Source organism: Bidens hawaiensis, unplaced genomic scaffold (genome assembly GCF_021521415.1).
Source record: "Bidens hawaiensis isolate Kalapana, Puna unplaced genomic scaffold, B.hawaiensis_p1.1 tig00020785_1, whole genome shotgun sequence".
NCBI lineage: Eukaryota > Viridiplantae > Streptophyta > Magnoliopsida > Asterales > Asteraceae > Bidens > Bidens hawaiensis.
Genome location: NW_027493199.1, coordinates 310,291 through 334,523, shown reverse-complemented (window position 1 = coordinate 334,523; position 24,233 = coordinate 310,291). Strand labels below are relative to the sequence as shown.

General features: G+C 37.2%; 1 protein-coding gene and 1 pseudogene across 1 annotated transcript; one reads left to right on the top strand and one right to left on the bottom strand.

The window, feature by feature from the left end:
- Positions 1–6,024: 6,024 nt before the first annotated feature.
- Positions 6,025–6,618, bottom strand: LOC143561770 (uncharacterized). Its single transcript, XM_077049754.1, has one exon. It carries the CDS (start codon positions 6,616–6,618, stop codon positions 6,025–6,027), a length of 594 nt encoding a protein of 197 aa, XP_076905869.1.
- A 13,313-nt stretch (positions 6,619–19,931) lies between these two features.
- On the top strand, positions 19,932–23,668 carry LOC143561766 (receptor-like protein kinase BRI1-like 3 pseudogene; annotated as a pseudogene).
- The last annotated feature ends 565 nt before the right edge of the window (positions 23,669–24,233 follow it).

Here is a 24,233-nt window from a genome sequence, read left to right as displayed (position 1 = left end):
ATAAAATTCGTAAAATGTCCAATTCAAATTAAAGATTCGAAAACTAAGAAATTAAAAAAGACGAACATTAAAAATTGTAAAGGTAACATGGGACTCACGAAGAGGGCCCGAGTATACATGGGAACTCGAATCTGAAATGAAGAATAAATACCCCCACTTATTCACGTAAAGCAATCTCGAGGACGAGATGTATTTCAAGGTGGGGAGGATGTAACATCACGGAAATTTAGAGCCAAAAATATCAAACTTCCAAAGTCAAGGGAACAATTCTGCCAAATTCCAAACTCCAAGGTTAAAAATGAAAATTCTGTTTTCTTGTCCTATCGCGATATTCGACGGGACAAAGGACAACCCATCGCGTATCGCGACGGGTTTGGTCAAAGGGTTCTAGAAGGAGTCAACAGCGATACGCGATCGCTGTTGAACCAACGTTATCGTGTATCGCGATGACGTGGTCTGACACCTCTGGCACAAGATCTGCCACGTGTCCACACGTGGCACGTTGTCCGCCACGTGTCAACACGTGGCACACCGTCTGCCACGTGGCGACACGTGGCAGACCTATATGGTGACTGGCCTGGGCTACGTCGCAATACGCGGCGGGTACCAAGGAGGTCGTCGCGTACCGCGACGGGTTCCCGAATCTTGCCTATAAATAGCAAATCCGGGATCTTCATTTCCCACACCAAAATCAGTATCCCTCTCTCTCTCTCTCTAAACATCTCTCTAAGATATATAAACCCGAACCTCGATCCACCTCGAGAAGCGTGTCCTGATCCATCGTTTTCCGTGTCATCGATTCCTCGAAGTTCGTGCTATCTTCCACCGACGTACCAACCAAGAAGGAGTTTGCTGTTCCCGACAACATGGTGATTAGTATTGGAAAACGTGTCAACGAGAGGTGAAAGTGTTGGTATTAATCGTTTGGCAAGCATAAACGAGAAGAAGGGTTGAACAAGAAGATAAAGAAGGAGAAACGTTGCTGAAGTGCTGCTCAAGTATTTAGGGTTTATAAGCCGAGAAAAGGTAGGCATAATACCCGAATAAAATAATAATAAAATATTATAAGACTTAAACCTTAAGTCGAGGTTATACTCGATACCTCGATAAAAGAAAAGAAAACATAACAAAGAAATAATAAAAGATAGATTATGAGCATTTAGAAATATGTATATACGTGTGTAAGTATATATATATAATCTTTGTTATAAATATTATTTAAGGAATAAATAACTATTCTTAAATAATAAAATAAAAGAATACGTTTCTTAGAGAAGAATAAACGTAGGGTTTTATAAATAAACTAAAGGTTTATAAATTACTTTTAAAACTAAAGGTTTTAAAGTAAAAGAGATTTTGAACTAAAGGTTTATCTAGGTAAAGTTTATAAAATAAGACTAAAGGTCTTAAGCCGGATTGTATATCCGACTAACAATTGGTTATACTCGTACTATAGGTGCGAGATGGCAACGGGAAAGACCCTCGGACGGTGTTTGAAGCCGATCCAAATCAAAAGGTGAATACGCCCCGACTTTTACAAACTTGTTTTCTAACGAGTCAAACGTATTGCATGAAAAACTTTACATGAAACTAAGTGTCTCTAAAACATTTATAAACAAGAGTATAAATACTGGCCTCAGGCTATCGTGTACGTTTGTTTGGATCCTTACATATATGGTGGGCACATCACACCTGGTCACAATTACGCTCGCTGCTGGGGAGTATGACCTTTTGTATACGTATAGCACTCAACTAGTCGAACGTTACGGTATTTGCTGGGGGAACCGATTATAGAGACTTGAGTTTATGAATTGTGTTGTTTTAACTTGATTATTCCTAAGCCACGTTGGGTCGAGACCTACGTAGTCTCGAGGGGTGATTAAGTAAAGAAAATATTTTTAGCGTCAGCATATTCACCAGCATTCGTTGCTGACGTATTTTCTTACATTTTGCAGGTGATAAAGGTTAACATTTGGAATGACGAAGTGCAAGAATCCGATGGCTCGGATATTTTTGTTAAATATAATATAATGTAAATGGTGGTTTGTTTTGTAAAACTTAAACAAGTAATCTTTCAAACTATATACAGGAACTTTTAAAATCCCGTCTTTTGTATGTAAATATTACATTTTAAATCCACAAGTTTTAAAGTGTTCCGCTATTAAAACGTAACTCTGATTTAATTACAATTGTGGTACCATCATATGTGTCATACACCTAGGACGTGGTTTGGGTTGTGACATTGTACATCCCGCACTGGACGTTAACGCAAGGACCGTGGTTCACAAATCAAGATGCCTATGTTGAATATTTGAGTCGCGGAATCCCACTGCTTAGCGTGCCTTCCAACGCGGCCGCCCCAGCTAGGATCTCTCTCGAATTTTCAACCTTGTCTTGGCGAACATTGTAGCCAATGGGCAAGAAATTTTGCGAGAATGGCAATACATGGGGAAGAAATGGGGCGACTTGTCCCGGGCGACTGAGGAAGCAAATAAGAATGCTGAGGAGCAGCGTCTAAAAGCCAACACTACTCAGTGGAAGCTCAAAGATGCGGAAATTGCTCTTAAGGCAGAGAAGGACAGACAAGCCACCGCTGCCCGCCAATGGGAGGAGGCGTGTAAAAAACTAAATGCCCTCCTTATGTCTACCCGGGAAGAAACAAAACACAAGAAGGCCGACCTAGACAAAGCCCTTGAAGCTAACACTACATTGGAGACTCAAGTTACCAACCAAGGTAACTTGATCCAAACCTATGGGGAAGAGGCTAGGCTGCTGAAGGAGAAGGAAGAAGAGATGGATAAACGGGAGGAGGACCTGAAGGCTGCATATGCTTCACTTGTGGAGGGTCATAGCAAGCTGGAAGAACGAGCCAAGACCCTGCAAGATGATAATGTGCGGCTTGTGGATGGGTATAAAGAGGTGGAGGAGCGGGCCAAGAAGGCTGAAGAAGAAAGGCAATGGCTAATTTCTGAGGGCCTTGCATTGGTATCTTTATCTAGTATCAATGTATTCTTTTTACCATTTATAGTCTCCAACAACATGAGTGAATCATGAATGATTGTTAATCATCAACTTTGATATATTGAGTTAAAGTGATAAAACATTTTTCATCAAAGGATAATTGCAAAATAACCATCTACTTTACCAACCTAAATCACATGTTCAACATAATCATCAAGTAAAACAAAGCTTCTTCATAGAAATTAGATGGTAAATGTAGTTTAGCTCATAATGAGCATGGTTATGAACATTAAAAGAGATGAAGATAACAAACACATGATCAAACTAGAACAATCTAACCAAATGTGGATAAATCTTTCTTCTTCAATAGTGATGGATGATGATGATGATGATGATGATGGATGAGGGTGATGATAACCTCCAAGCCTTCAAACTGTCCACAAAACCTTCAATATGAGTGTAAAGTGAGTGTTTTTATAAGAGAAACCCGTATATAAGTTTTCTTCAAGCACTCCGAATGAGTGCAACATGTTCCACTATTTATAGGCTGTCTGGGAACTCAGGCACGACCTCATGATCCATGAGGCACGACCCCGTGTCCACATGTCCAGTCGAATTAAATGCTCTGTCAGATCGTACATTGTGACTCAGCACGGGGGCGTGCTTCCTGAGGCATGGCCCCGTGTTTTTGGTGTCTATTTTTATCATTTCTGAAAGGTGACCACGACCCCGTGTCCTCTGAAGCACGGCCCCGTGTCCAGCTGTTCACTATTTTGTTTTTTTTCTTGTAGATTTTTATCTTTTCTGAAAGGTGAGCACAGCCCCGTGTTCCCTGAAGCACGGCCCCGTGTTCTCAGAAGCACAGCCCCACATTCTCTGAAGCACAGCCCCATGTTCTGCCGTTTTCTTTGGTTATATTTAATTTTTCTTTGTCTTTTCATTCGTTTTTTTGTTTGGGGCTTGGCTTCACCTGAAAATACATTTTAACATAATAAGTAATTATTTGAACTATATTATACGATAGAAGTTGAAGTTTTTAGATATTTTTTTATGCTAAAATGATGTATATTTTTATATACATCAAAAGTCCTCTCCCATTCCCGCCGCCTCTTCCCGCTTCCTCAACTCCTCCATCATTTTTTCTTTCATTTTGAGTTTCCGCTCCTCAATTTCTGTATAGTTGGTGATAAATGCATCTAACTTGTTTGACAAAGATTCCAATCTATCCGATATAAAATTCGATGACGAGCTTCCGGCTGCTCGTTTGCTTTTGTCTCACCCGGGAGGGCGGATAGGCTCATTTATTTCTCGGATGTCATTAACATCATCCATGTTGAGATCTTGTTGACAATGAGCGTCGTAATCGATAGAGACGAAATTGTTGTATTCGGATGTCGTTGTGCGTTTCGAACCACCAATAACACCACCACCATTAATATACTCAGCCACGTTGGGCACCGCTTTCCATTTCGGTTTATCCTTTACAACGAGCCAAAACGAAAAGTGATAAAATTTGCTCCTTCAATGCATGAGTATTTCTTTTATGCTTTCGACATAATGTTGTCATCGGTCCAACCACTTTTGGGGTTCTTGCGAAGGTTTTTGTAGTTATCGTAAACTGTGCGGCTCGTTTACTCAATTCATGCCACTTCGTGTTGATTTGATGAACAGATCGATATACTTCACGGTTTTGAATTTCATAAAACCGTTTACTCAATTCATGCCACTTTGTAAAAAGCGGGCCGTTTCCGCGAGTTACCGATAACCTACACAAACAACGTTTGTTTATGCTTTATTAAGATTTAAAAAATTATTAATAAAGATAAAATAAACTTACCGCGTCCTCCGAAACGTTGACCCACGCTTTTGCCAACGCTTCTTCTTCCGCGGTATTCCAGTTGACTCGCGGCCTGGCCGGATCCTTCAGGTGCATCTTTTTTTTGGTGGTTTTTCCTTTAGTAACTTTAGATGGTTGAATTCGGGTATCGGTTGAGTGTCGGGTGTAGGGTGAGTTTCGGGTATCAGTCGAGAGTCGGGTATCGGTTGAGATTCGGGTATCGGTTGAGATTCGGGCATCGGTTGATAATCGGGAAACTCGCTTGCACCGAACATCGGTGTTACTCTGGATGCTCGTTGTTGTTGCGTCCATTCAAATGGCGGAACTTGAAGCCAAATAGGCTACTCAAATGACAGTTGATAAACGTCATTTCCAAACGGGTGTTGTGAGTTGTTTAGATTCATTGAAGGTATTCGTTTGAGAAAGGATTTAAGTTTATAGACAGTGGAGTGATTGAAGGTAATTTGTTTGAAAAATTAAGTTTATAGACAGTGGAAGGATTTGAATTTATCCGTTGTACACACAACGGTTGAAAACAAATTAAATGTGATGAGCCGTTAGGTGGTTGGGGGTTAAAACCAAATTAAATCCATTAATTAAAAATTGAATATAACGAAACTAAAATTACATCCATTAAACTTAATATAAATAAAACTAATTCATAGGTAGGTCGTAAATATGATCAACTAAATCCGACTTAAGGTTATGATGTGTTTCCACGTCACGGATTTCTTGATAGTTTATTATTCTTTGTTCATCGCTAGCTTCTTGTTGTTGATTATCCATTTCAATGTACGTACAAATTGCCTTGCCTTTTTCTTTTATCATCATATTGTGTAATATATATAATACACGCATACATTACAGTTGTTAGCCTTTTTGGTTCCCAAGCTCGTGCCGGGTTAGATATTCTATGCCATTTTTGTAAGCACACCAAATGTTTTCTCAATATCCTTTCCCAATGCCTCTTGAGCTTTTGCGAATACCTTACGTTTTTCACCAATTGGATTTGAATACGAGTCTACAAACACGACATAATCATGGTAAATACCATCAACAAGATAATAACTGTATTTATATTCTACCCCGTCAATCTCAAAAGAAGAATCAGGTGCTACCCCGCTTTCAATGTCATTGAATAATGGTGACTGTTCCAAAACAGTTAAGTCGTTATTACAATCGACAACACCAAAAAAACGCATGCCATATCCACAGATCTTATGAAGCTACTGCTTCCAAAGCCATGTTGGATGACGATGATCACCTCTCATGTACTGACCTCTCCAAGCAGTTCGATAATTAAACCACGCCCATTGCATACAATCCAAGCTACCAAGCATTCCCGGGAAACCGTGTTTAGATTCATGTGCTTCGTATAATTGTTGAATGTCATTCAAATTGGGTTTTCTAAGATATTTGTTCCCATAAATCTCGATGGCACACTTACAAAATTTGCACATGCTTTCTAGTGTTGTTCTCTCGGACATTCTCAAATATTCGTCCCAAGCGTCGGACGTTGTCCCGTACCCCATTTGACGTAGTGCAGCAGTGCATTTTTGGTAGGTTGTAAGACCTCGACGACCTCTCGCATCCATCGATTGTCTAAAAAACGAGTGGTACGCTTCTAAATCATTAGCTATCTTTTTGAATAACTCTTTGATCAAACGAAAACGTCTCTTAAACATTTTTTCATCATATACCGGATTGTTGTCAAGGTAATCAGCTAGTAGGCGCTCGTGACCCGCTTCACCGGTTACGGTAGCGGCTTCAGCATGATACGATTGTGTGGATAAAAAGCGGAACGAACGAACTCGACTCATCATCGGATGAAAAATCCATCTCAGTTGAATGAGATTTGTAAGTTTTTGATATGAAAAAAAGAGAGAAAAGAGTTTATTTATATGGTTTGGTAAGTTTTATAATTATAATTTATTAAAAAATGGAAAACAAACTAACCGTTTGACAACGGATAGATTATATAATAAAAAAAACCTTTATTTTTTTGTCTTAAATGGTCAACAATGGTAGGTATGAATTTGTATAAATATTTAATATCTCATTTGTAACTTCTCAAATAGAGTGACAGAAATTTCGGCATTTTCACCTCTTAAACTCCACGGATGGCGGTGCCAATTTGAGTGGTGTGGTGTTCACCGTCGGCACCATATGACACATCAGCATTTTCATATGCATAATGGCATCTATACCTTACGGCCTTACAAGTTAAAAGTCAAAGAGATAATATTTGGGGCTTTGATGAACATTGACCTAAACACAAAATTATGGTAATTTCACTATATTTGGTCTTTATTGATTTGAAAACATCACAAATGATGTATATAATCTACTAGAATTAGTGTATTGGATTTGAGTTAGGATTTTGTATATTATTGACTGTTATGACCAAACTCGACCCATATTAGAACTTTTAGCATAAAAGTGTTATAATCACCAACCATGGCAAAGAGCTTGTCATAAAAACCACTTAAACATGCTTAAATGAAAATACAAGTTAAAAGGTTTAGAATAATGGTCTTCGAAGTGTTTTAGGTAAATAATGAGTTTTAATTGATAAAGTAGTGTGTTAATGAGTTTAATTGATAAAGCTTGGTTCCAACATGTCAAATATATCTTTAATGAGCTTGAATTGGTAGAACTAAGAATTTTGGTCAACCAAATTAACTACACAAGTTTGAGTGATTTAAGGGATAAGTTGTTGAAATAGGAACCATGTGGTTCATAATTCTTAAAGAGTGTTTAAATGGATCATACGAATCCCATCACATATGCGACAGATGCTAATGTAGTGACAATGAACATCGTTCATATGATGAATTGTTATGCAAGTCATGCACAAATACTTATGTATGCAAAAGGATATTAACTAACTAAGCTTTCAAATAGGTTTTAACTGAACATTAATTAAAAAAAAAGAAAAAAAGAGAAAAAAGAAAAGAAAATATGTGATTAATTGGTTTGCACTTTGCAAGGGTTCTCACCTCCACTCCAATCAGGCCCGACCCATGGGCCAGCCAAATAAGGCAATGACTTTGGACTTCCACTATTTATAGGTCTTAAATTTTATATGAGTTATGTACTATATCTTTTAAAACTAGGCTTTTTTCTATTAAGAACTTGTTAATGAGTCACAAATTAAAAGTGAGACCCATATCATTAATGATTTATCCTTGTATTATGGTAGCCATAGTAAAAAAAAATAAAAATAAGGATAAAAGCTAACAACGACCGATGGTTAGAATCTTAGATTATTTATGGTTAAATTTTTATAATGTCAAATACAATAATCTAAAATGTTAAAGAAACAAAATTTTCTACGCCAGCTATAAACTTATTAGTTTATTGTTGCTGGTCCCAAGCCCATGAAAAGGAGGAGGGTTTACATCAAATAGATTTTTGAACAATGTCTCAACATTTTAGTTCGTTTTAGGTCTCCACGAATGTTGAGACGCGCCTGCCGCCAATGCCTTGGCGCTCCACCCCTTTGACGCCGGTATTATCAAGTTAAAGAAGGACGTGGTCAAATGATGACGCCGCCCCTTGAACTCTCCTCAACCCATGGTCATTATAGTATGGATTAACAACATGTGTACATGGTTTTGTAATACCCAACAATCAAAACCCACTTGTAAGTTAGTTTTAAATACATGGTTATGGTTAAGATGTAAGTTTTTGATTAAATGCTTTGGATTGTTATGTTTTGAATTCTAGAATTTTGGGAGCGTATAATGGTTATAATTGGTCATTATCCAAATGCCAATTTGACTACATCGTTTTGTGCAATTTTGATTTTAACTATAAAAAATCGCTTGTTAAAAAGTTATATAGGATACATCGAAATCAATAAAAATATCTTCGAAAAATAATATAGAGCTCTATCCACTTTTTTTCTTTACACATAAAATGAAGAAATTGTGCCTCTTGTTCGTTTGTAAATGTCTCTCCTATCAATAAAAATATCTTAAAAAAAACGATGTTTACCGGAAGCTATCCGTTTTCTAACCAGGGTCCAACAGGTTGTGCATAGCAATGTGTCGACTCCAAAGTGGCAGGGGTATGTCTTTAGCAGGTTAGGGTTTGCAATTCAGAAAGGGGTGGCGGCGCAGCTTGTTGCCCGCCTACCTGCTATATTGATGTAATATCTATATTTCTACATATTGGAACCCAATTTTTGACACATCTAAATAACGAAAATTGATATGTTTATTTAAGAAAAAAAAACATTATTTTACATATTACATGTTTTACATATTGTTTTAATACCTTTTGTTATGAAGACATTACATATTATCCCGCAACGCTACATTTCCAGGCTGATATAACATGTTCACGTTAGGAGCATCAGAAGATTGAAATAAAAAAATGAAAAGAAGGAAATAAAAAAAACGTGGAATGTAAACACAATAGCATATTCATCTTAAGAAAAAAAACAAATATAGAAGTTGGGTGGCGTAATTGGTGCAATATTCTACACATTGTTGTGACAAGTTAAGTTTTAATGCCAACCATATTTATAAATCAAATCTCCAATCAATTAAATATCCTAATTTTTAATAATATCCAATCAAACACTAATATACCTCATCCCTAAAATTAATACTTATCCACTAACCTAACTAATTATAACTAAGTATGCGGGTCGTAATAGCTTTCCTTTTTTCCTTCCCTTGGTGGCTTTCTATAAATTTACGTTTGTTTAATAAAAATATAAACAACGCAGCACCAAAAAGAAAAACATGGAAGCGTGCATCCTGGATATTAAATAATCAATTTGGGCTGATTGTTCGAACTAGGCTAGGCCCAATTTAATAATCAAAATCTTCTTTCAAAAAGTCACAAAATGGCATTTTTGTTCTTAAAATATTTTAATATTGGGTTTGGTTAAACACAAATCATCCCTCTTTTTTCACTTGCACGGTTGCACCCCGAGCTTCAGTTTATTATATTTTAGTCACTCTTTGCCTTCTTTTATTATTTTTTGGTTTATGAAAATGCTTACAAGCAGGGTAGTTCTAACCACGACAATGTTTAATTTATGCTAAATTTGTTTTTATGTTTTTTTTTAGTATTTACTCATAGTAAATATCAGTGTTTAGCCCATACATATAAATCCGAAAACAAATGCAAACCTCTTTATCATTTTTAAAATTAAGGTAATATTTTTTAAATCTCACCATTCTCATACCCTACTAAAGATTCTGTTATTGACGGGAATTATATAAGAATCTAAAACAGATTGAATAAAAACAAAGTAGGTTGAATTACGTAAGATATAAATAGCAAACTTAGAATTTTGTGAAAGGCTCCTAATAGAAATGAAATTATTGAAGTACACTGAAACTTGAATATATATTGTTTACAATAAATTAATAATACATATATACAAAACAAGGAATCACAAAAAAAAATATGTATATGTAAATATCAATTATCAAAGGTAACAATACCAAAATTGTCAAACCTGGCCATGAATAAAAATGCTTTAGGTTATCCGACTAGTCGACTACTCAACAAACCAAAAGGTGTTTTATACGACTTATAATTTTTAAAAAAATTTGAAAATTTGGAATATGTATATGTCATCACCACCACCACCTTCCCACACGTGTGAATATATTTTTTAATAGAAATTAACAAAAGAAAAGCATTCGTGGGTGCGCCTTGTGAATATTTATTTGATTTTTTTTAACGGCCAACTAAGTAATGTTGGGTATCTCGTACGCGGCCCTTATTGGTTAAAGGTAGCCCGAGCCGGCCACTAGTTCGGACGGAGCCCCTAGCGGTCCACCTGTTGAGGGATTCACCGGATAAAACCTGAACCCCACGCCCGCCAAACGGCACGACAGCGAGGAGCCGGTAAAACCGGGTGAGCCCCTAGCGGTCCACCTGTTGAGGGATTCACCGGATAAAACCCGACCCCCACGCCCGCCAAACGGCACGACAGCGAGGAGCCGGTAAAACCGGGTGAGCCCCTAGCGGTCCACCTGTTGAGGTTTTCACCGGATAAAACCCGACCCCCACGCCCGCCAAACGACAAGACAACGAGGAGCCGGTAAAACCGGGTGAGATCAAGACTCGAACATGGCAAACCAGGGTCATCACTCATATCTCCCATATAAGTTGGTGGTAGTGAGGTTTGGTCCCCCTACCTCTCACTTGTAAAGTGAGTGCTCTACCATTGAGCCACAACCAACTTATAAAACATAAATAATTAAATAAGTAAATAAATATATAAAATGTCAAAAAAGGAATGCCGAGGTGGGTCCCACGGAACAATCAGCCTTGTTTCTTTGCATAAATCCCGCCTTTATTATATTTGATTTACGTTTTAAAAAAGATTTCCCAAAATTAAATTACACTCATCTTTCAACGTAAAAATCAAGTATTTCTTTTCTTTTCTTTTTTTTTTCATTTTCCTTTTTCACCTTTTCTTTACCTTGATTTCCAAGAAAAAAAAACTAATAAAGTATGTTTTTCATAAAATAAATTCCAAAAAAATGGTAAATTTGAATTTGAATGCCAAAATAAAGAATTAATCCCAAGATATTATTATATAGTTGATGCTGGTGTATCTTTGAGTCTTTGTCAAAGGAATCAAGAACTACTGGTAAGGGGTCGCAATCAATCTTTATACTAGTCTTGTGACAATTTCAAGAACACATTGCTACCATGTGTTATGAAAAGTGGTTCTTTAAATGTCACATGTGTTGGTGTGTGATTCATGTAAAAACTCACAAGAAGGTAACATATATTGATGTTATAAAAAAACGTATCATATAGAGTTAAGTACTTTTTGCACTCCTGTGATTAACGGGCGGGGATTTCGGATGAATGACGTACGCAATGAGTATAGGGTTGCAAGTGAACGAAGATGACAAGTTGGGGGTGATTATGTTTTCGGTTTATGTGTTAAAGGTGATTTTATGGTAATACTCTCTCAAATACTTAACGGGCAAGACTAATGGAGATTGACATTGGTTGAAAACTGCAACAGTTTGTAGACGTCAAGGGGTGCAGGTGACTTAAATTCGAAAGTGGGGTTGCAAAGTGCATCCGTCCGTTTACCATAGGGGTGCAAAAAGTACTTAACTCTGACATATAACTTTACTGGATTTGCTAAAACACCTCCACAACAGTCATGGTATTCACTTCTTTGTTTACCTACTTTATGGTTTTGTTCTTGCGACTACACAAAGAGTTTTTCATGAGATCATAAATCATGACAATGCTTTCACTTAAGCGTTTAAATGATAAGTTACTTGTTGTGCTTGTAGTACCAAAACATTTCATGCATAGTTGGTATGACGATGCACTTCAACTAACCTATAATCTCTTATTACATGATCAATGTGCGATTCAGCCAAGATGTTACAATTTAGTTGCATCTATACAACATATATTTGTATATAAAAAGGTTAAATCGCATTTCATTCCATGCTTTCCAACCTACCTTCAAACTAATTGCAATCCCTGGCAAACATAGATTTCTATTTCTTTAGAGGTGTGATCCCTACAAAAAGAGACCCATGGAAAAAGCAAGAAAATAAATAACGCATGGAAATAATTACCAAATACAAAAGGTGATCAAATTATGAATGAATAAAAAGATTATATATTATGTTAATATGTGGGATATGTGTGAGGTAAAATAAGAAAATGTTTGAATATTGCGAAAATCGAGGAAGAAGTCTTTATAGGTGAAATTAGAGCCACAGTTGATGGAATTTGGGGCTGGCAGGGGAACCAAACGGCCTATGACTTTGTTGCACGATTCAGTTCATTGAGATTTTTCCATCAGTTGGAATGGAATTGTAATTTCACTCCAGCACAAGTTACGCTCTTTTTAGGTTTAGGTCATATTTTGTCATGTTTTCTTATATCAGGCTAGCATATATATAAGTTTGCTCTCTTTAATAAACTTTTCGTCTAAAGGGCCACACTAGGACACTACACCCTTGAACTCCCATTGTCATGGCAGTGATTACCCCCCACCCCCCTTTTCTCCAAGGCTCCAACAACGATCAATTTCACAACTCAATAATGGAGCTTTGGTAATAAGTTTGAATGAGCTACTTCCGAAAAATCTAGTAAGTATACATCAAGGTTGAGTGTTTCAGCCTATGAAGTCGAAAGAGTGGTTGTGTAGGTACCGACTATAACTTTGGGCATAAGCCCATAGATGAGATACCTTTATGAGTTTGAAGTAAAAGATTGCTTACTGAAAACATTAGATGACTATAGGATTAATTTGTTTCATAGTTACAATAACTTAGATGGCTAGGCTTAGATGACTACTTATTCTTATTTAGTTACAACATGTATGCTAACTCATGCATTGTTAGTATAAGAAGCAAGGCAAACGATTTCTTTTTGTCGTTGGAATAATTTAGTAATTATAATATTAAGATTAAAGTGTTGGTGGTGTGGAGATAGGAAGACCATAGTCATGAGCTCCGTGCCCCGCCACCTCGTGCATTAAACTTAATACATAGAATGGTGATACTCTACGCCCTACAACCCACACACAAACATCATGTTGTACCTTTACACCACTACACCCATACCATACAATCATAACTTTCCACAATCCACATGCTTCCCTTGAATTTTTTATCTTTATTATCATCATATTAATTATTGATTATTGTTTTAAATTATTGATCAAGTAGATCTATGTAATATAAATTGGATGTGGCTTAATGGTAGAGCACTCACTTTACTAGTGAGAGATAGGAGGTTCAAACCTCACTATCACCAATTTTATATGAGATATATGAGGGATGACCGTGGCTTGCCAGGGTTCGAGTCCTGATCTCACCCGGTTTTACCGGATCCTCGTTGTCGTGTCGTTTGACGGGGCGTGGGGGTCGGGTTTTATCCGGTGAATCCCTCAATAGGTGGACCGCTAGTGGCTCCGTCCGTCCGGACTAGTGGCCGGCTCGGGCTACCTTTAGCCAATGGGGGTCGCGTACGGAGTACCCGGCGTTATTTAGTTGGTCGTTCAAAAAAAAGATCTATGTAATGCATCGGTAAAAAGAAATAATATGTTTGATCGTTCGTAGACCAAGGCGTCTATGAAAAGTGAGTTGCCAACGCCCTTCCAAAAGGCCAAATGCGAGGGGAGAGCTCGTGGAAAGGAGCATTCATGGGAGAATAAAGAGGGATATAGGAGCGAAGTGCATAGTAGTTGACAATGACATGAAGGTCAGTTAGGGTGTCGGTGTGTTGTCAACGATCAACAAAGTCTTACATATGATATTCATGTGAAACTATATATCTTCGAACGAGTGATACCCCCCCCCCTCCCGATTTGATTCAGAAAATTAATTATTTGATTTATCATTGTGTGTAAATTTTAATTTCAAAATACATTATTAGTGGTAGTAAAATTTGGTTAGCTTCAATGACCCCTCAACCTAAAAAAGTATCTACAGATTCAAATGATCTCGCTAATAAAAATGTTGTACAAATCCACCCGCGACTATACCTACAATCATTGTATTGCATATGGTTTTCTTTAGCATGATTTAATAATATTATACCATGATATATAATATCAAATTGTGGTTTACTATCCTACAAAATAAAATGGCACGTACGGCGTCTACATCAACTTTCAACAACTGTTAGAATTAAAAACAAATAATGTATTAAATTATCACAAGTTTTAATCTAGACTCAATTAATGCTTAACAGATGTCTTAATTATTTTATTGTTATCAATTATCAATATTATATTATTATAGTAGGCCATGTCACATATGTCATGGTTGGGGGGCGGGTTATGATTGTTGAATTTTCTAGAGTAAATTTTATAACCGATCCCTCTAGTTTGTTGGTAGTTACTGAATTTATTTAAAAGTATTTGAAATTACAAAAATTGTTACTGAAATTACTCGATTAGTCATGCTAGAGCTTCTCAACTGAGAGTTTAATAGTATTAAGTTTTTAAGAATGATGCATTTTTATACTAGTGCGTTATGTTGAGTTTGTGAATTTTAAACTAAAATCGGTAACTAAAGAGAGATTAAATAGTGCTATCATTTCAAAGAAAAACTCAAAATGTAAATCAAATTACTCGTAACTCAGATCTCAATCATGATTGTAACAAAGTTTGCCACACTTATAGCAGAGCGTCATCATAGCCTAAACTGAAGATTTAAGCAACATAAACCACTAGCCACCACCACAAGTGGCCAGAAATGGCACCATTGAACAACCATCAAGAAAACCGCAACAACCATTAAAAGGATCAATAAAAGACTATCAGACAGCCGTCGCCGCCAAATGGCCAACCACCATTCCCACCCCCCTACCGAGTGTCTTCCACATCACCACGACATTTGCAAAACCCCGCCACGCCACCACCACACCATCGACCATTAAATCCCCACTGTCACACCACCTAGGGTTTCCAAAATAGGACCCGATAATAGTAGGCAGACATCCAAATGAAACATGACAAGAGTAGGTAGACAATCAAGTAAACTGGAGGAAGATTACACTGTGAGACAAAAGAACAATGGTCAGTGGTCGTTGCCTTCTTAGAAAAAAAAAGAGAAGCGATTACGTGTGAAGATAAGAAGGACGACCGTAACACCTTGAAAACTTCTGGTCCAATTTTGACGACTTGGAAAGTTGAGGGACCATTTTATCATTAATTCAAACTTAAATTTCAGAGACAAAACTTTAATTAGGCAAAAATTGGATAAGACGTGTCTTCTCATTCATGTGACGATCCGTCACAAATGAAACTTATACGTAAAAATATATATACTTACGAACCGAATCATACGCTCATTATTTAGACACCCCGTCTTAGTGCTAACTTATCCATCAAGTTTAAGATAAGACGTTATAATCACTCTTATATAAATAACTTCACACCACTTTTAACCTATGCGTACCCACATCACAAACGCATTAGGACATATTATACATATGGCATGTACACGGTGAGAATGGAACACCACGCAGCCCCTTGCCATTCCTCTTGTGTGGTGAGAATGGTCTAGGCCCCCAAACACCATTCTTTTTAGGGTGGTGTGGTGTCGCATATATATAGGTTTAATTTGAGTTTTTTTTTTTAATAATAAAAATATAAAAAGAAAGGAGAATAGAAAACGGTGAGTATAACTTAAGTTAAACGATGTGGATGTGGATGTGGATGAATGATAGTAGAGGTGAGGCTAACGTGACATGAAATGGAGAAGACACATGGTGTTAGACCTAAATATATATTGCACACACGAATGAAGGACACGCCTGATTGACAATGATGACAACAAGGGAAACAACAACTCTGGTTTATAAAAAAATACAACAAAATCATAAAACTTGATCACAATTAAAATAACTCAAACGAATAAAAAGGGATGAAAAGATGGCATGATTAATAGTGAGTTGTTTCTAGTTCAACGAAGTGTTACGTGTGGCCATTATAATCGTCGTAAAGTTTCAATTTTTCTTTGCTTTGGGATCAAGAAAACACTAATATGTTGGAGAGGGGCCCTGATAAGGGGTTGCGTGCGTTGTAGTGGTGATTATTGTCGTACTGGGGTAGTCTCCGTTACCCCTAAATTTTTCGTCGGTATTGTAAAAAAATATTTTTTGGGTGGGTTTTCGTATTTTGTCATCTTTGAAAAAATATAACGTTACCCCTATTTGTTTAAAGCTCAACCAATTTAAAAATTCAACCCAATTAAAGTCCAATCGAAGTTTAAAGCCCAAACCAATTAAATCCCATTAGCCATTTTCAAAAATTATACTCGTCGTTTGGAAATCGGAAACTAGTTGGATATCAAACAACGTTGCACCAGACATCACCACTCGACATTATTTTGAGGTTGAAGTTTTTAATATGGTTTTGGATATGCAAGTTCAAGAACATTGAAGTAGATTCAATGAGATCTCAACTAGTTTGTTAGAAAAAATATGTCTGGTTTAAATCCTTGCGATTCAATTTCTAAGTTTGAAATATCTAAGATAATGGCATTTTATGAGATGCTTCTGAATGATTTTAGTAATGAAGAAAGATGGTGTAATTTGGGTGATGATTATAAGATCATTTATCAAACTTTAAAGAAAGATGATAAATTTGTGAAATTCGGTGTAATGTGTGACCTTGCTCGTGTAATGGTGGAAACCGGAAAGCACACAACTTTTCCTTTGGTTTATCAAATATTGAAGCTAGCGTTGGTTTTACCGGTTGCAACAACAACCGTTGAAAGATGTTTTTTTTTTCTAAAATGAAGCTTATCAAGACGGATTTGTGCAACCGAATGGGTGATGATCAATATTTAAACAATGCTTTAATTTGTGTGTTCAAAAGAGATACGCTTGATAAAGTAAAAGAAGAGGATGTAATGACCCGATTTCAAGCTTTCAAAAACCGAATATAAGAAATTTGCACCCCGTGTGTTTAAATTTATTTATTATTGTGTTTCTGTTTTTGTTTCGTTTACATAAAGGACGGCTATGAAGTAGGGCCCAGTGGTCGACCGACTTCGGCCCAACACCCCGATAGGCCTGAATTTTTATTTTTTAATTCTATATTTTTGAAAAAAATATATGTATGTTTAATGTTTACTCAACAAATTTGAGGCCCAATTTTTTTTTGTCTTTGGCCTAAAATTTTTTCACGATTATCGAAGACGACCCTGGTTTACATTGCATGAAATACGTAAGCAAATTTTTTAAATGTTACATCTGAAATTAATGTCTTGATATAGAGATTACTACCAAGAATGGGAAAAGGTGGGGAGGTTTATCCGTGATAGTAACATTTGAGTATAAGGGTGATATACATTTTTTAAAGAACGATAAAAGTAACAACTTAACGGCCATTTATGTAATTTACTCAAATTTACCATACTATTGAGTGTTTTGTAAGCTAAGGACATTGGCCTTTTTTTGAATTAGTACTTGCAAGTCAAACCATATCTATCCAAATCCAACAGTTATACAAGACAAATTTATTAGTTAAAACTTAATTATAAACTTATAACAGTACACACGCCTCTAATTTTTTAGAACGATAAAAGTACACACGCCTCTAATTTCAAAACAATATGTTAAAAAGTTATGATTTATTTAACAAAAAACTTATAACACATGTTAATATAAATAAGTCTCAAAACAAATATCCCGAAGAAACAAAGAATTATAGATATTTACGATTAATTCGGAATTTAAAAATATAACAGCTGATAACATCAAGATTCAAGACGTCATACCGAAGCCCGGCTTGTTATCTTGCAATGTCGACTCATAACCCTCTTACTTTTGGATTAAAAATGAATAAATCAGTGTAATAATATTTTTAAATGAAATTATAGATTCAGAAGAAAAAAACCTATGTTGTTAAAAGGAAACATGTTTATTAACTCGATAAACACAAAAATCAATTCAGTTAGCCCTATTACTTTCTAGATTAGAACATCAAGTATTATTAAGTATTATATTTGTTGAGATTGCGCAATGTATATTTTTTTTAAGGACCAACTAATAAAGTCCGATTACTCGGGTTATCTTAAAGGCAAAAAACAACCCCATACGTTTGAGGTCGCAAGCAAAGTTGGGTAGCCCGAGACTACCATCTCCTCCTGTTCTAGGGAAAACCCGCCGTCCAAAGATCACTACGATAAAGCTCGGTTGGATTTAAATTCAAACTTGAAATCTTGTGACATTCAACCCAAATATTTATTTCCTTCCCAATACGGGTTAAGCTCAAACTCTTTGGCTTGAGCTTGCACAATTCAAACCCCCTTATTATTATTAGTAACATTAAATATAAGATATTTATTATACTACTTTTGAAATGAAGGACACCAAATAAATTTAAAAATAAACGTTGTAATAACGGTTTATTAAATAAGGGGGAGTGGATGCACTCAGTACATAATGGTGTATTTCTTTTGACACAATGCACACTTTTTTTGAAAGCTTGATGCCACCTAAACCCCACCCCTATACCCTAAAACATCCACACTTGCTATTTTATTCATTCCCAAAATACCCAAGACGTGCTACATACTTTTTAAAGTGGTCCTATTTTCGTTAAAGAGGAAAATATTGATATCCAAAGTTTGACTGCAAATGTTGTGAAAGCAACCCCATTTTCTTCTCCATCTTCAATCCCATCAATAATTATTTTTCAACAAAAAAAAATGGTAGAGAATAGAGATCATCTGATATAAAGGGTATGTTTGACAAGGAGCTTTTAGAAGCTTTTAAGACACTGATTATGAGGTTGCTGTTAGATTGTACGTCCATTCCGCCGCACCACGTGGGCACCCATTTAGTTTTATTAGAAGCTTCTGTTACTCTGCCAAACATCTAAAAATATTTAAAAAGCTACAGCTAACAGCTACCACCCATCAGCTTCCAGCTTTCAGCTAACAACCACCGGTTAGTTTTGCCAAACATACCCAAAATGTTTTCAAGATGGATTTGGTATGTCTCCGTAAAACTAATACAAAAGAGATCGCCAGAGCTTCTCATAGTTAAGGAAGTGATAACCAGTTTCTGTATCATAACATGTCACCTAAAAATGCAAATAAATTATACGTTATATTATGTTTTCGATTTTAATTTTGACTCAAGCCTGTTTAAGTATAAAAAACAATCTCCAAAGATCCTACAAGACCTCAACTCATATTCTATCAAACACCATATTATCAAAGGGGGTTTCTGTCTTCCATCAAAAGAGTTTTAAGCCTAACATAAATGTTTTCGATTTGAACTCGCACCCGGACCTCTCTACTCATTTACACTCACATGCCCAAACAACAAACATATCATGGATAACATGTGAAGAATTAAATAATCCCGACCAGTCTCCTGTACTAATACATTATATGTCCATCTGATCATAGTATCCAACGAAATTCCACTTTTTTAAGGTCTCCGTTTATATTTATATATATATATTCGTAATTTACACCCCACCACTACTCATATACACACACCTGTGTATTCCCACCCCCCAAAACCTTTTTCTTTTACCTAAGGAAGGACCACCATCTTTATATTATTTTATTTTACTCTCTCACACATATTATTTTCATACATGATACATGCTTTGTTCTTCATCTTCAAAAAGTCACACTTTCTTTCTTTTTCTTGTTCATTTGCATGCCATGAGAGATGATTTTGAACACATAGTTTGAAAACATATATGTGTTCATTCTCTAGTTTATTTTTTGTTTCTGTTTCGTGTTATTCGAGTCAGGTTATTATTTTATACGTTTATTACCAATGAACAAATCAGTCTGGTTTCGGTTTTTGCCTTTGTTTCTAGGACTTGCTATCGCGGTAACAAGTCAAGAAGACGATGCTTTTCGGCTACTATCTTTCAAGCAAGCATCTATTGACTCTGACCCGAAAGGGTTGTTAGCCGATTGGAAAGTTACATCACCATCATCCACCCCATGTTCATGGCAAGGTGTGGTATGTTCCGATGACCACCATGTCACCGCGGTGAATCTCACCAACATGTACCTTTCGGGTACGCTTTATCTTGACCAACTCATGTTAATCACTACTCTTACCGATGTCACCCTTTCCGGAAACCATTTTTCGGGCAATCTTTCTTTTACTTCTAGTTATTGCAACTTTCAAACGTTTAATATCTCCGGTAACAAACTAGCTGGCAATATAAACTCGCTAGCTTCCTGCAAGTACGTTACATCACTAGACGTGTCCAACAACTTCCTTGCTGGTGACATACCAGCCAGTTTAACAAGTTTATCCAGTTTGAAAGCCCTTGATCTTTCTGGCAACAATATTACTGGCAAGTTCCAGAGTCTGGACTTTGGAACTTGCCAGAATCTCAGTTCAATTAATTTGTCAAGAAATGACCTCGCGGGAACCGGCTTTCCCGCGAGTTTATCAAATTGTCATGTTCTTGAAAAGCTGGATATTAGCCACAATGCTCTGCATATGATAATTCCTGGAACTATGCTTGGAGATTTCAAAAACTTGAAAAGCCTTTCATTAGCTTCCAACCAGTTTTTCGGCCCGATTCCATCTGAACTCGGAAATGTTTGTCCCACTCTAAAAGAGCTAGATCTTTCCAACAATCAATTAACCGGTGGACTTCCGGCTTCTTTCGCTTCATGTTCGTCTCTCTCGAGCCTTAATCTTGGCCATAACTATTTATCTGGAGAATTTTTGACATCGGTTGTGAGTTCCATGTCGAGTTTGAAGTATCTTTCTGCTTCATTCAACAACATCACCAGTGGTTTACCTTTGAGTTTAGCGAACTGCAGTCAACTTCAAGTGGTTGACTTGAGTTCCAATGGGTTTGCTGGGGTTATACCTTTTGAAATATGTTCTTCAAGTGCACCATTTTTGTCACTTCAGAAGTTACTTCTGGGAAATAATTATTTATCAGGGCATGTTCCAAATAATATTGGAAGCTGCAGAAGTCTGCAAACTATTGATCTTAGTTTCAATAGTCTTACAGGGGCAATTCCGTCAGAAATTTGGGATCTTCCACAGATTCTTGATGTTGTAATATGGGCTAATAATCTCACTGGTGAAATCCCAGAAGGGATTTGTGTTAAAGGTGGAAATTTGCAGACTTTGATCCTTAACAACAACCTTATTACTGGTACAATCCCGGTGTCGATCGCAAGCTGCACGAATCTGCTTTGGGTGTCCCTTTCGAACAACAAGCTCGAAGGAAAGATCCCGGATGGTGTTGGGAATCTTGTGAATCTTGCTATTCTTCAGCTCGGGAACAACTCGCTCACGGGTGGTGTCCCGTTGGGGCTCGGGAAGTGTAAGAGTCTCATTTGGCTCGATTTGAATAGTAATTTGTTAAACGGGCCGCTCCCGAAAGAGCTTGCAGATTCGGCTGGGCTTGTGACCCCTGGGCCCGTTTCGGGTAAGCAGTTTGCTTTTGTGAGGAATGAAGGTGGGACCGCTTGTAGATTTGCGGGTGGGCTTGTTGAGTTTGAGGGGATACGAAAGGAGAGACTCGAAGGGTTCTTGAATTACCATTTTTGCCCCTCGACCCGAATCTACTCGGGCTTGACAATGTACAATTATGCGAGTAATGGTAGTATGATCTACCTTGATCTGTCTTACAACTTGTTAACGGGCCCTATTCCCGACAGCTACGGGTCGTTAAGCTACTTACAAGTTTTGAACTTGGGGTATAACAATCTTAGTGGTGATATCCCGTCTAGTCTCGGGAATTTGAAAACCGCGTTGCTTCTTGATCTGTCGCATAACTCGTTAACGGGCTTCATCCCGGGCTCGTTGGTAAGTCTGTCGTTTCTCAACGACTTCGACGTGTCGCATAATAACCTCACTGGCCCGATCCCATCAGGTGGACAGCTCACTACTTTCCCAGCAACCAAATATGATAACAACACGGGCCTTTGCGGGCTGCCTTTGCTGCCCTGTGGGTCGGGGGCCAAACTGACCGGGCCCAAACATAAAGAAAAGAGGGCAAGTTCCATGGCTACCGGGGTAGTTGTCGGGATATTAGCATCTCTTCTTTGCATAATCATCCTCACATTCTTCCTTTTTAGAATGAAAAGATACCAAAAGAAAGTCGAAACACGAGACAAATACATCGAAAGTTTGTCGACTTCCGGCAGCAACAGTTGGAAGCTCACGGGTGTACCCGAACCGTTAAGCATTAACATTGCAACTTTTGAAAAACCATTAAGAAAGCTTACATTTGGGCATTTACTAGAAGCGACAAACGGGTTCAGTGCAGACACATTAATCGGGTCGGGTGGGTTCGGTGACGTGTACAAAGCACAACTAAAAGATGGGAGTGTAGTTGCAATCAAGAAACTTATACATGTCACCAGTCAAGGAGACAGAGAGTTCATGGCTGAAATGGAGACAATTGGCAAGATCAAACACCGAAACCTTGTACCGTTGTTGGGATATTGTAAGATCGGTGAAGAGCGCCTACTCGTGTATGAATACATGAAATGGGGCAGTTTAGAAGCGGTTTTACATGATCGGGTCAAAGGCGGAAACTGTGTCCCGAGACTAGATTGGTCCGCACGAAAGAAGATAGCCATCGGGTCCGCAAGAGGGCTAGCATTTCTTCACCATAGTTGCATTCCTCATATTATTCACCGAGATATGAAGTCAAGTAATGTGCTTTTGGATGAAGAATTTGAGGCCCGAGTGTCGGATTTTGGAATGGCCCGACTCGTTAACGCGATGGAAACTCATCTTAGTGTGAGCACTTTAGCCGGGACACCTGGTTATGTCCCACCAGAATATTATCAAAGCTTTAGGTGCACTGCAAAAGGTGATGTGTATAGTTATGGAGTCGTGTTGTTGGAGCTTTTATCGGGGAAGAAACCGATTGATACAATGGAGTTCGGGGATGATAATAACCTCGTTGGATGGGCTAAACAGCTGCAAAGAGAACGCAGAGTTCGGGATGTTTTGGATACCGAATTGTTGTTTGATAAATCGTGTGAATCCGAACTGTTTCATTGTTTGAAGATTGCATATCAGTGTGTTGATGATAAGTCTTGGAAGAGGCCTACAATGATTCAAGTGATGGCTATGTTTAAGGAGCTGCAAGAAGATTCGGGCAGCGATATTCTTGATGGGATGTCAATGAAAAGTTCGGTGATTGATGAGTCTCAAGAGAAAGAACCTTTGGGTGATCACAGTTGAGATTAATGCCGTCGTTAAGGCTGTCAAAGCGTTCGATAATTTCGTATTTCGTTATGTATATAGCAGAATATAAGTTTCATTGCGTCGTTTTACTCGAACCATTTGGAATATGCGTTCCTTTTCGTTTCTGCATATGTTTTCTGTCAAAATTTTGGTAATTGATGAAATGTTGCAATTTTTTGTTTTTTTAGTTATGTGAATATTAATTTCCTTTTAGTACTATTACTATTACAAGTTGCTAGTATTTAAAAAGAATGAACATTCTTTATGAATTATAATTCACATTAGCAGTTGTAATCCTATGATCACAGTTCAAAAGACAATGTTTTAGATGTTTAAATATCTTGGATTCTTGGATCAAGAGAGATCTAACTTTAATTGTTTTATGTCAATAATATAGGCATGTTCATCATCATTGCACTTTGTTGTATCAGACTGTATAGTCTCTGATTTTAGATTGTTTATATTCTTCTTTGTTGTATCACTGTGCACTTTAATCCTGTTTAGCTAATCATACTACATGTTTGACCCAAAACATATTAAAGCAGTGGACCCGAGTGGCCGAGAGGACACCGCTCGTCTCTTTTTTCTAAAGACAAGATCTTTACAATCTTAGGATGCTCTAAACATCACATTGTCATTAATTTCTTATACTTTGACCGCCGAAATGCTACGTTAGAGCAGTTGAAACGAAGGTAAAAAAACAATTTCTAGTGTAATCTATATGGTTAGTAGTAGTGATCATCTAAAGTTA